General features: G+C 47.4%; 1 protein-coding gene across 2 annotated transcripts in view; it reads left to right on the forward strand.

Moving 5' to 3' along the window:
• LOC124049083 (high affinity cAMP-specific and IBMX-insensitive 3',5'-cyclic phosphodiesterase 8B-like) overlaps positions 1 to 12,575 on the forward strand; it is a 101,432-nt gene that overhangs the window by 10,895 nt on the left and 77,962 nt on the right. The window contains exon 1 of one of the 2 annotated variants that reach the window (XM_046370425.1): positions 3,009 to 3,949. The exons of the other annotated variant lie outside the window; for it this stretch is intronic. Coding sequence (XP_046226381.1) covers positions 3,668 to 3,949 — 282 coding nt within the window. The 5' untranslated portion in view covers positions 3,009 to 3,667. Of the gene's footprint in view, positions 1 to 3,008; positions 3,950 to 12,575 lie in introns of those variants that run through there. 2 annotated transcript variants of the gene reach the window in all.

Raw genomic sequence — 12,575 nt, forward strand, 5'->3', positions numbered from 1 at the left:
GTGATCCGATGAGGTCCACCCCTAACATTCAAAGTGATCCGATGAGGTCCACCCCTAACATTCAAAGTGGTCCGATGAGGTCCACCCCTAACATTCATAGTGGTCCGATAAGGTCCACCCCAAACATTCAAAGTGATCCGATGAGGTCCACCCCTAACATTCAAAGTGATCCGATGAGGTCCACCCCTAACATTCAAAGTGGTCCGATGAGTTTCCACCCCTAACATTCAAAGTGATCCACCCCAAACATTCAAAGATGAGGTCCACCTAACATTTAAAGTGGTCCGATAACATTCAAAGTGGTCCGATGAGGTCCACCTCTAACATTTAAAGTGGTCCGATGAGGTCCACCCCAAACATTCAAAGTGGTCCGATGAGGTCCACCCCTAACTTTCAAAGTGTTCGAGAGAAGATTACTTTATTCTTACCCGTATCTGTGTCATACAGTATACAGATTTTCATATTTGTAAGAATACTGACACACAATCTATAATATTGAACTCTGCTGTAGTCAAGTAAAGCAAACATTGCAAAATAACTTTCTCTGTTTCTCTCTCCATCTTTCACCATTTCTTCCTCTCCCCCCTGTCTCTGTCTGTCTAGCGAAAACACCTAGTTAAGGGCATTTGGAAATCCCATTATTTCTTACACTTATCCATTTGATTGATCACGATTAATTTATAGCTAGATACCTCAATATGACAGACAACTACATCACTGGAGGCTGCTGAGGGGAGGACGGCTCATAATAATGGCTGGAATGGATTCGATGGAAAGGTATCAACCACATGGAAACCACGTGTTTGATTCCAGACATTATGAGCCATTTATGCTATAATCATTGGCATTTCAAAATCATTGGATTGTATGAGAGACAGTCTGCCAAAACATGAAATTAAATCAATGTGTCACGCCCTGACCATAGAGAGCCCTTGGATTCTCTATAGTGGTTTCAGTCAGGGTGTGACTAGGGGGGTGTTCTAGAATGTGTATTTCTATGTTGGTGGTTTTGTATGGTTCCCAATTAGAGACAGCTGGTAATTGTTGCCTCTAATTGGGGTTCATATTTCGGAAGCCCTATCTCCCACCTGCTTTGTGGGATATTGTTTGTGGTAGTGTGTTTGGGCACTATGACTTCACGGTCTTTGTAAGGTTTGTTTCTAGTTTCACTTTGTATTAAAAAGATGTGGAACTCAATGCACGCTGCGCCTTGGTCTGCTTAGTTTGAAGCTCGTGACAGAATATCCCACCAAACCAGGACCAAGCAGCGTGCCCAAAAGGGAAAGGAGTTTTGGACATGGGAAGAAGTGATGGGTGGATGAAAAACCCTTCCTTGGCGGCAGACAGAAGGTAATAATGGAGGACAGTGATGACGTCAGGGTTCGCGGCCACAGAAAGCCCAAGGACAACCCCAAGATTTGTTTTGGGGGAGGTCACAAGGGGTGGCCGGTCGAGCCGAGGCAAGAGCCAGAGACTGCCAGGGAGGCAATGGAGAAGTTGAGAGATGAGAGCTGTTGTGCAAGTGTGTTCTGCTCAACATTCGACCAGAGGATCTGGTTAGCCTCCTCCCAGCACTCGCCCTGAAGTGAGTGTCACCAGTCCGGTGCCACCTGTACCGGCTCCAAGCACTAGGCATCCAGTGTGCATTCACAGTCCGGCGCTTCCGGCGAAGGTTCACAGTCCGGCGCTTCCGGCGACGGTTCACAGTCCGGCGCTTCCGGCGACGGTTCACAGTCCGGCGCTTCTGGCGACGGTTCACAGTCCGGCGCTTCCGGCGACGGTTCACAGTCCGGCGCTTCCGGCGACGGTTCACAGTCCGGAGCTTCCGGCGACGGTTCACAGTCCGGCGCTTCCGGCGACGGTTCACAGTCCGGCGCTTCCGGCGACGGTTCACAGTCCGGCGCTTCCGGCGACGGTTCACAGTCCGGCGCTTCCGGCGAGGCATCCAGCCCCACTCCAAGGCCAGAGCCTCCCTCCTGCCGGTGGCAAGTTCAGGCACTGCGTCCAGTCCCGCTCCAGGGTTTGATCCCTCCTCGGCGCCGGTGCCCAGTCCGGGCGCAGCGGCCAACCCAGCTCCATGGCCAAAGCCTTCCTCTGCGCCGGTGCCCAGTCCGGGCGTGGTGTCCAAACCAGCTCCATGGCCGGATAAGTGTCCAGGGTGGGGTGTGTGGGGGGGGGTACTGTCATGCCCTGACCACAGAAAGCCCTCCCCCACCAATATTCAGATTGAAAAAGTACTTTTAAATCAAATCAAATTGTATGTCACATGCACCGAATACAACAGGTGTAGGTAGACCTTACCGTGAAATGCTAACTTACAAGCCGTTAACCAACAATGCAGTTCAAGAAATAGTTTAGAAAATATATACTAAATAAACTAAAGTATAAAATAATTAGTATTTCAGAGTACTTCCATTCTGGTTTGAAATACAGTCAGTGTATTTTAACACTTACATTGGGCTTATATTCAAACACCAAATCTCAGTGTATGTGTACTACTTAGCATGGCTATACTATTTTAACAGTGTACAGTTTTGTTGTTTTCAGTCAAACTCACCTGGGGCAACTTTAGAGCAGGCTCAACTCACCGGACTGCTCAGTGCAATTGCCCCAGGCAACAGGGCAACCCTTAAGATCCCTGTTACAACTAGTTTCCAGAGTTTTACCAGGTTACCATTAGGATGCCACCTCTGAGATGTGTGTGATGTCTGACGTGTGTGCGGACTATGCGTACACACACAAGCACAATCTCTTAAAACCATATCTCTATATGTTTCTGTCTCTGTCTCTCTCTCGCATGCACACGCACACGCCGTTTTTTAAACAAATGATTTGTCTATCGTCTCTTTTCCGTGTTTGTATAATTGCAGGGGCACGTGAAATATAGGCTCACTTCAAATTTGGAAATGATTTGGATCCATTCACACTGCCAGGAAATGCGAGGAGGAACCTGCTGACCAGTGGTGACCAACTGCGACGAGCCCTGGATTGGATGACAGCAGCCTACGATGATGTGTAGATGAGAGAGAGAGAGACCTCAGACAATAAAATGCGATGGCCAGATGAAGAGGAAATGAGCCAGTGTGATCCAGCGATTTCACGCGGCGTTTTTTAAAAATCCAATCAATATGATGATGAAAAGGATAAGGAGAAGAATAGCGTCTTTGTTACGACACCAACATAAGGATAGCCTGATGGTTGCAAATGGTTACGTTCGCACAGCCTGAGCTATATAAACTAGAGAAGATTATATCATTAATCGACATTGCGAGCCATGAAATGACATAACGTCTAGGCCTGTATGCTGTACTACATAATAACGTCAGTGATGATCATTTTTCACTAAAAGGACTGGATTTGAAAGCTGCAGCACTAGGGAATATCACAGCGGAAATTACATTCAACTCCAAATAACGGATGGAGGAGCGCATGCATGAATTAACGGAGCGGAGAAACTCAGCGGCGATATTAAAGAGATGAAACACCTTTCGTTCTCTCTTTGTGTACTCAACCAGCCGGCGAGGGAGAGGTGAGAGACCACCAGGAGCAGCCGATGATCGGAGAGAACAGCGGCCACAGCGCAGCGGCAGGCATCCGGGACAGTGATAACTCAGAGAGAGCGCTGTTTACTGTCATCTGAGTTCTGGCTCCGGACCAGCGGTGAGGCATGGGCTGCGCTCCCAGCATCCACGTCTCCCAGAGCGGCGTGATCTACTGCCGAGACTCGGACGAGTCCAACTCTCCGCACCAGACCACCACTATATCCCAGGGCACCGCGGCCACCCTCCATGGGCTGTTCATCAAGACGGACGCGGCCGACACCATCCCCTCGGTAATCACTTACCAGACCAGGCAGTCCCGGAACAAATCTCACGGAGAGAGGAGAGAGAACAGCGGGGGACACATCTGCATCGAGGCCGAGACACAGACCAGTCACACCAGTGGCAAGGTAGATAGGGGTTTGCTTTTTCACAATCACAAGGAATGAATCAAGATATTCAGAAGGCCATTATATTCTAGTGTCTTATCAAGTATCTGCTTTAAAAACCAATTATACACGAATCTCATTCTGTCTTGCATGGGGGATAGCTAGTCTGTCTTGCATGGGGGATAGCTAGTCTCTGTCTTGCATGGGGGATAGCTAGTCTCTGTCTTGCATGGGGGATAGCTAGTCTCTGTCTTGCATGGGGGATAGCTAGTCTCTGTCTTGCATGGGGGATAGCTAGTCTCTGTCTTGCATGAATAATGTGATTGTTTTGTGTTCATGGAATTTATTATGATTGTTTGTGATCCATCAGCGTGTTGAGGTAGAAAGATATAAATAGAGTGTGTTGGTTTGGGGCATAGCGTGCGTTGGTTTGGGGCATAGCGTGTGTTGGTTTGGGGCATAGCGTGCGTTGGTTAGGGGCATAGCGTGCGTTGGTTAGGGGCATAGCGTGCGTTGGTTAGGGGCATAGCGTGCGTTGGTTTGGGGCATAGCGTGCGTTGGTTTGGGGCATAGCGTGCTTTGGTTTGGGGTATAGCGTGCGTTGGTTTGGGGCATAGCGTGCGTTGGTTTGGGGCATAGCGTGCGTTGGTTTGGGGCATAGCGTGCGTTGGTTTGGGGCATAGCGTCGTTGGTTAGGGGCATAGCGTGCGTTGGTTTGGGGCATAGCGTTTGGTTAGGGGCATAGCGTGGTTTGGGGCATAGCGTTTGGTTTGGGGCATAGCGTGCGTTGGTTTGGGGCATAGCGTGCGTTGGTTTGGGGCATAGCGTCGTTGGTTTGGGGCATAGCGTGCGTTGGTTTGGGGCACAGCGTGCGTTGGTTTGGGGCACAGCGTGCGTTGGTTTGGGGCACAGCGTGCGTTGGTTTGGGGCGTGCGTTGGTTTGGGGCACAGCGTGGGCACAGCGTGCGTTGGTTTGGGGCACAGCGTGCGTTGGTTTGGGGCACAGCGTGCGTTGGTTTGGGGCACAGCGTGCGTTGGTTTGGCATTTGGGGCACAGCGTGCGTTGGTTTGGGGCATAGCGTGCGTTGGTTTGGGGCATAGCGTGCGTTGGTTAGGGGCACAGCGTGCGTTGGTTTGGGGGCACAGCGTGCGTTGGTTTGGGGCGCGTTTGGTTTGGGGGCACAGCGTGCATGCGTTGGTTTGGGGCAGCGTGCGTTGGTTTGGGGCACAGCGTGCGTTGGTTTTGGGGCACAGCGTGCGTTGGTTTGGGGCACAGCGTGCGTTGGTTTGGGGCATAGCGTGCGTTGGTTTGGGGCATAGCGTGCGTTGGTTTGGGGCATAGCGTGCGTTGGTTTGGGGCATAGCGTGCGTTGGTTTGGGGCATAGCGTGCGTTGGTTAGGGGCATAGCGTGCGTTGGTTTGGGGCATAGCGTTTGGTTTGGGGCATAGCGTGCGTTGGTTAGGGGCATAGCGTGCGTTGGTTTGGGGCATAGCGTGCGTTGGTTTGGGGCATAGCGTGCGTTGGTTTGGGGCATAGCGTGCGTTGGTTTGGGGCATAGCGTGCGTTGGTTTGGGGCATAGCGTGCGTTGGTTTGGGGCATAGCATAGCGTGCGTTGGTTTGGGGCATAGCGTGCGTTGGTTTGGGGCATAGCGTGCGTTGGTTAGGGGCACAGCGTTTGGTTTGGGGCACAGCATACAGCGTGCGTTGGTTTGTTTGGTTTGGGGCGTTCGTTGGTTTGGGGCATAGCGTGCGTTGGTTTGGGGCATAGCGTCGTTGGTTTAGCGTCGTTGGTTTGGGGCATAGCGTCGTTGGTTTGGGGCATAAGCGTCGTTGGTTTGGGAGCATAGCGTCGTTGGTTTAGCATAGCGTCGTTGGTTTGGGGCATAGCGTTTGGTTTGGCGTCGTTGGTTTGGGGCATAAGCGTCGTTGGTTTGGGGCATAGCGTCGTTGGTTTGGGGCATAGCGTGCGTTGGTTTGGGGCATAGCGTCGCGTTGTTTGGGGCATAGCGTGCGTTGGTTTGGGGCATAAGCGTCGTTAGTTTGGTTAGGTTTTAGGGGCATAAGCGTTTGGTTTGGGAGCATTTGGGGCATAGCGTGCGTTGGTTTGGGGCATAAGCGTTTGGTTTGGGAGCATAGCGTCGTTGGTTAGCATAGCGTCGTTGGTTTGGGCGTGCGTTGGTTTGGGGCATAAGCGTTTGGTTTGGGGCATAGCGTTTGGTTTGGGGCGTGCGTTGGTTTGGGGCATAGCGTGCGTTGGTTTGGGCATAGCGTCGTTGGTTTGGGGCATAGCGTGCGTTGGTTAGGGGCATAGCGTGCGTTGGTTTGGGGCACAGCGTGCGTTGGTTTGGGGCACAGCGTGCGTTGGTTTGGGGCACAGCGTGCGTTGGTTTGGGGCATAGCGTGCGTTGGTTTGGGGCATAGCGTGCGTTGGTTTGGGGCATAGCGTGCGTTGGTTTGGGGCATAGCGTGCGTTGGTTTGGGGCATAGCGTGCGTTGGTTTGGGGCGTAGCGTTTGGTTTGGGGCGTGCGTTGGTTTGGGGCATAGCGTGCGTTGGTTTGGGAGCATAGCGTGCGTTGGTTTGGGGCATAGCGTTTGGTTTGGGGCATAGCGTGCGTTGGTTTGGGAGCATAGCGTGCGTTGGTTTGGGGCATAGCGTGCGTTGGTTTGGGGCATAGCGTGCGTTGGTTTGGGGCATAGTTTGGGTTTGGGCATAGCGTGCGTTGGTTTGGGGCATAGCGTGCGTTGGTTTGGGGCATAGCGTTTGGTTTGGGGCATAGCGTGCGCGTTTGGTTTGGGGCATAGCGTGCGTTGGTTTGGGGCATAGCGTGCGTTGGTTTGGGGCATAGCGTGCGTTGGTTTGGGGCATAGCCCAGACATATCCTAGGTAGCTGGAAGGATTAATCATACATTCATAGAAGATAGGGATGGAAGTTCTGGTGTCATGAACACAACTTTTTTTTTTCAAGGGTTGGGGTTTGAGTGAGTGAGTGAGTGAGTGAGTGAGTGAGTGAGTGAGTGAGTGAGTGAGTGAGTGAGTGAGTGAGTGAGTGAGTGAGTGAGTGAGTGAGTGAGTGAGTGAGTGAGTGAGTGAGAGTAGCACCATGGTGAAAGTGTAGTCCAAGATAACTAACTTTATAATTTAACTCATTGTTCAAAATAGCTTAGTGACACTTGAACCATCTGGGTCTCAGTCATGTATCATAAAGCACTTTGGGTTGCTGATAAGTACTATGTGACAAATGTACAAATGTATACGTGTACATACAGCGCTATACAAATAAACAGTGATTGACTAATTGATAAAAATATATATTTTTACCTTTTATTTAACTAGGCAAGTCAGTTAAGAACAAATTCTTATTTTCAATGATGGCCTAGGAATAGTGGGTTAACTGCCTGTTAAGGGGCAGAACGACAGATTTGTACCTTGTCGGGGATTTGAACTTGCAACCTTCCAGTTACAAGCCCAACGCTCTAACCACTAGGCTACCCTGCCGCCCCATCTTATTTTTTGAAGGGTTGGGATTAGGGTGAATCAGAATGACCGATTCATTGACTGACTGACTAACAGACTGATATTGCTCATTTTTAATGTCATCAGTTTGAGTGCTATGTAGGCCATATGACAGAGTGGTCACAAACCTCACACAGTAACATCCCATTATGGCCTAATAACTTAATGGCCTTTATATAACTGTATCATGAGTTGAGGAGAGATGAGGGAGAGTGATAGAGATGTAAAAATGTGGTCTATCTTCCTCTCACTCCCTCTCTCTCTCTCTTCTCTCTCTTCCTCTCTGTCTCTCACTCGCTCGCTCTCTCTTTCTTTCTCTCTCTCTGTCTTCTTGGGACGAGAAGGTATCATTGATGCTATTGGTCACCAAAACCCGACTGTGTTTCTGTGTCTTGTTGTGTTGCTACAGTGGTTGTTTACCCAGGCGGACAGGGCAGAGCAGGGTTGTGATGTGAACAGTGTGAACAGTCACGTGTGAGAGGGCTGATCATGTTGCCCTGTACTCTGTATATTCTCTCCTCCAGGGCTTCTCACACAGCCTGTGTCGTCAGGCCATCTGGCAGAGTCTTGTTTGTTACAGGCCAGCACTAACAAACCTAATTCAAATAATCGAGGTCACAACGGGAAACGCTGATTAGTTGATTTTTTTAACAGGTGCTGTAGCTTGTGTGTACACGGCGTGTAACACATTTTTGTTTACTTTTCTTAATATCTGCATAAGTAATGACTCTTGGTCTTTTGGGTCATGACCTCTGTCACAAGTACAACATATCACTAACACAAACCCTCCATAGAACTCAGCTAGATCCCCATCACTTTCCCAACCCTCTCATTACCTTTTTCATGAATTATGTTTTTTAAATAAATTACTTGTCTTTTTCCCAGAGCGCTGTTGCTTTAAAGAAACTTCTTTATGTAATGAATAGCCCGTTCCTATAAGTTGAATAAATAATCCTGTAGTATTATTAATTCAAGAGGCTTTGCAATCAGAACATGTTCCACCAAATAAGAAACTGTTATAGAGAGGCCAAATCAACATTGTAATCATTCTAGTATGGACATAGTTGTCATTGTCCATTAAACCCCTCAGACTCAGAGAACGTGTCATGTGCATCTGCAACCTTCCCAAGTTCTTCCATCACTCGCTTCCGTTTCCTCCACTGGCTGTTAGATGGAATACCACTGACATGGTTTGTCTTATATTGTCTTGTCATTTTGCTTTCCAGGCTTCTGTTCAGTTTTCCCCAAATGGGCTGGTCTTTTCTGGCCTGCTCGTTCCCTACCACTGAGGAAGTCTTCCTCCCAGCTCAGTCAAAACTGTTCCGCTCCTGCTCCCAGCTGTTCCCTATTCCCAGGACAATCAATCATTTAGTCTTTCCACACCTGTTCCCCATCTTTTACCTCTGATTAGAGTCCCTAATTTCTCCCCCCTTTTCCCCCTTTCTATTTAGATGCACTATTGTAAAGTGGTTGTTCCACTGTGTCATGTGTCTTTGTCTCGCCCTGGATAAGTGTCTGTTTCCCTCAAATGTAATGCTGTAAATTACCTTTTTCATGAATTATGTTTTTTAAATAAATTACTTGTCTTTTTTGTTGTTGCAAAGATGCTTTATGTAAGCAACCTACAGTTTATAAGTTGAATAAATAATTCTGTCTGTATTATTCATTCAAGAGGCTTTGCAATCAGAACATGTTCCACCAAATAAGAAACTGTTTAGAGAGGCTCAACATTGTTGTTCTAGTATGGACATAGTTTTGTCCACAGGTTTCAGAGACTTTACTGGAATCTGCAAAGACTCTGTTTTCCCATCCTCGCTTTTTTCCTCAAACCTGCATAACAATACCATTACTAGTCATTAGCTGTACTGGAAGCTGGGTGTTTTTTCTCTGAGCAGAAAGCAGAGAGCACCAATGACATGGCATTGATCGGTGCATTTAACCCATTTATACCTAGACTCGTGTAATGACTCAATGTAGAAGAAGACAAAGAGATTCTTCTGCACACACATATGTACACATGTGCACGCATGTTCACACATATGTACACACACACACACACACACACACACATGTTCACACACACACACACACAAACACACACACACACACACACACACACATGTACACATGTGCACGCATGTTCACACACACACACACACACACACACACACACACACACACACACACACACACACACACACACACACACACACACACAGTATTTCTGTGTAGCAGACAAATAATAGTGTCAGTTGAGGGGGTTTGAGTGCCCCTGGCAGGGAGCCACGGCTGTTTTTCTCCTTCATTTCATCTCCTACTGTCTGTCCATCTCAAAACGAGGGACAAAGGAAGTGAGTCAGTGTGCTTAGAACAGAACCCAACTAGGCCACTAATAATATAGCTGTCCTGGAACACATACATGTACGTACACACACACACACACACACACACACACACACACACACACACACACACACACACACACACACACACACACACACACACACACACACACACACACACCCAGACCCTGGTCACCCCAGTCACAGGGTCCCGTGAACAAAAACTAGAACTTCTGAGAAGCTAATGTTATGGGGGGCCCTTCTGGACAAAGTCTACCAACTATATGAAGGCCATTAAATTAGGCCTATTATGAAATAGATGTCATTTAAGGGGGGTTCAAATAAATTAAGTTCAAAGACCTATACAGAAAAGCAAATCATATGTTTATTTATTGGGGTCATATGTGTCATAGAGCAGAGAGTTAGTTGTTTTTTGTGCACTGGATCTCAGTGCGTTGGCTCCTTCTAACCATCTGGGGAGAGGTTGAGAGGTGGAAAGAAGTGTGCCTGTTGGTATTACGCTTTGGGTGAAAGATAAACACACACTAATATTCATCAATAGGACTGCTATGGTGATAAGGGTGTGTGTCCGTGCATATATTTTGTTTGTGTGTGTGTGTGATTTGGTTTTACTATCCTTGTGGGAACCAGAAGTCCTCACAAAGATATTAAAACAAGTAACATTTGGACAAGTGGGGACATTTTGCCGCTCCCCACAAAGAAAAAGGCTATTTTAGGCTTAGGGGTTAGGTTTAAGGTTAGGGTATAAATTAAGGTTAGGGTTAGAATGAGGGTTATGGTTAGGAGTTAGGGTTTGGGGTTAATGTTAAGGTTAGGATAAGGGTTAGGTGTTAGAGTTAGGTTTGGGGTTAAGGTTAGGTTAGGGTTAGGGTTAGGAGTTAGGAGTTAGGTTTGGGGTTAAGGTTTTGGTTAGGGTTAGGAGTTAGGTTTGGGGTTAGGTTTTGGTTAAGGGTTAGGTTTGGTTAGGGTTTGGGGTTAAGGTTATGGTTAAGGGTTAGGTTTGGGGTTAGGGTTAGAGGTTAAGGGTTAGGAGTTAGGGTTTGGGGTTAAGGTTATGGGGTTAGGGTTAGGGTTTGGGGTTAGGGTTTGGGGTTAAGGTTAAGGGTTAGGGTTTGGGGTTAAGGTTATGGTTAAGGGTTAGGTTATGGGTTAGGGTTTGGGGTTAAGGTTATGGTTAAGGGTTAGGGTTTGGGGTTATGGTTATTGTTAAGGGTTAGTGTTTGGGGTTAGGGTTAGGGTTTGGGGTTTTGGTGTTAAGGTTATGGTTAAGGGTTAGGGTTTGGGGTTAAGGTTATGGTTAAGGGTTAGGGTTTGGGGTTAAGGTTATGGTTAAGGGTTAGGTTATGGTTAAGGGTTAGGTTATGGTTAAGGGTTAGGGTTTGGGGTTAGGGTTAGGGTTTGGGGTTAAGGTTAAGGGTTAGGTTAAGGGTTAGGGTTTGGGGTTAAGGTTATGGTTAAGGGTTAGGTTATGGGTTAGGGTTTGGGGTTAGGTTTGGGGTTATGGTTAAGGGTTAGGGTTTGGGGTTATTATGGTTATGGTTAGGGTTTGTTAGGGTTTTTGGGGTTATGGTTATGGTTAAGGGTTAGGGGTTATGGTTAAGGGTTAGGGTTTGGGGTTAAGGGTTATTTGGTTAAGGGTTAGGTTATTTGGGTTAGGGTTTGGGGTTAAGGTTATGGTTATGGTTAAGGGTTTGGGGTTATGGTTAAGGGTTAGGGTTTGGGGTTAAGGTTATGGTTAAGGGTTAGGGTTTGGGGTTAGGGTTTGGGGTTAAGGGTTAGGGTTTGGGGTTAAGGTTATGGTTAAGGGTTAGGTTATGGTTAATGGGTTAGGTTATGGTTAAGGGTTAGGGTTATTATGGTTAGGGTTAGGGTTATGGTTAGGGTTTGGGGTTAAGGTTAAGGGTTAGGGTTAGGGTTTGGGGTTAAGGTTATGGTTAAGGGTTAGGTTATTTGGGTTAAGGGTTAGGGTTTGGGGTTAAGGTTATGGTTAAGGGTTAGGTTATTTTGGGGTTAAGGTTATGGTTAAGGGTTAGGGTTTGGGGTTAGGGGTTAGTGTTTGGTTATGGTTATGGGTTAGGGTTAAGGGTTATGGTTATGGTTAAGGGTTAGGGTTTGGGGTTAAGGTTATGGTTAAGGGTTAGGGTTTGGGGTTATGGTTATGGTTAAGGGTTAGGTTATGGGGTTAAGGGTTTAGGTTAAGGTTATTAGGGTTTAACGTTATGGTTAGGGTTTATGGTTAAGGGTTAGGGTTAGGTTAAGGGTTTTTGGGGTTAAGGTTATGGTTAAGGGTTAGGGTTTGGGGTTAAGGTTATGGTTATGGTTAAGGGTTAGGGTTAAGGGGTTAAGGGTTAGGGTTATGGTTAAGGGTTAAGTTATTTGGGGTTAAGGGTTAGGGTTTGGGGTTTGGGGTTAAGGTTAAGGGTTAGGGTTAGGATTTTGAATGGGTTAGGTTTAAATAGGGTTTGGGGTTAAGGTTAAGGTTATGGTTAAACAAACGTTATGGGTTAGGTTTGGTTAAGGGTTTTGTTAAGGGTTAGGGTTTAATGGTTAGCAGGTTATGGTTAAGGGTTAGGGTTTGGGGTTATGAGTTAACTGGTTAAGGGTTACTTTATGGTTAAGGGTTAGGTTAATGTTATGGTTAAGGGTTAGGGTTTGGGGTTGGTTAAGGGTTAGGGTTTCCCATGGTTAAGGTTTAGGGTTAAGGGTTAACAGGGTTTGGGGTTAAGGGTTAGGGTTTGGGGTTAAGGGTTAGGGTTTGGGGTTAAGG

Source organism: Oncorhynchus gorbuscha, linkage group LG11 (genome assembly GCF_021184085.1).
Source record: "Oncorhynchus gorbuscha isolate QuinsamMale2020 ecotype Even-year linkage group LG11, OgorEven_v1.0, whole genome shotgun sequence".
In the NCBI taxonomy this organism is placed as follows: domain Eukaryota; kingdom Metazoa; phylum Chordata; class Actinopteri; order Salmoniformes; family Salmonidae; genus Oncorhynchus; species Oncorhynchus gorbuscha.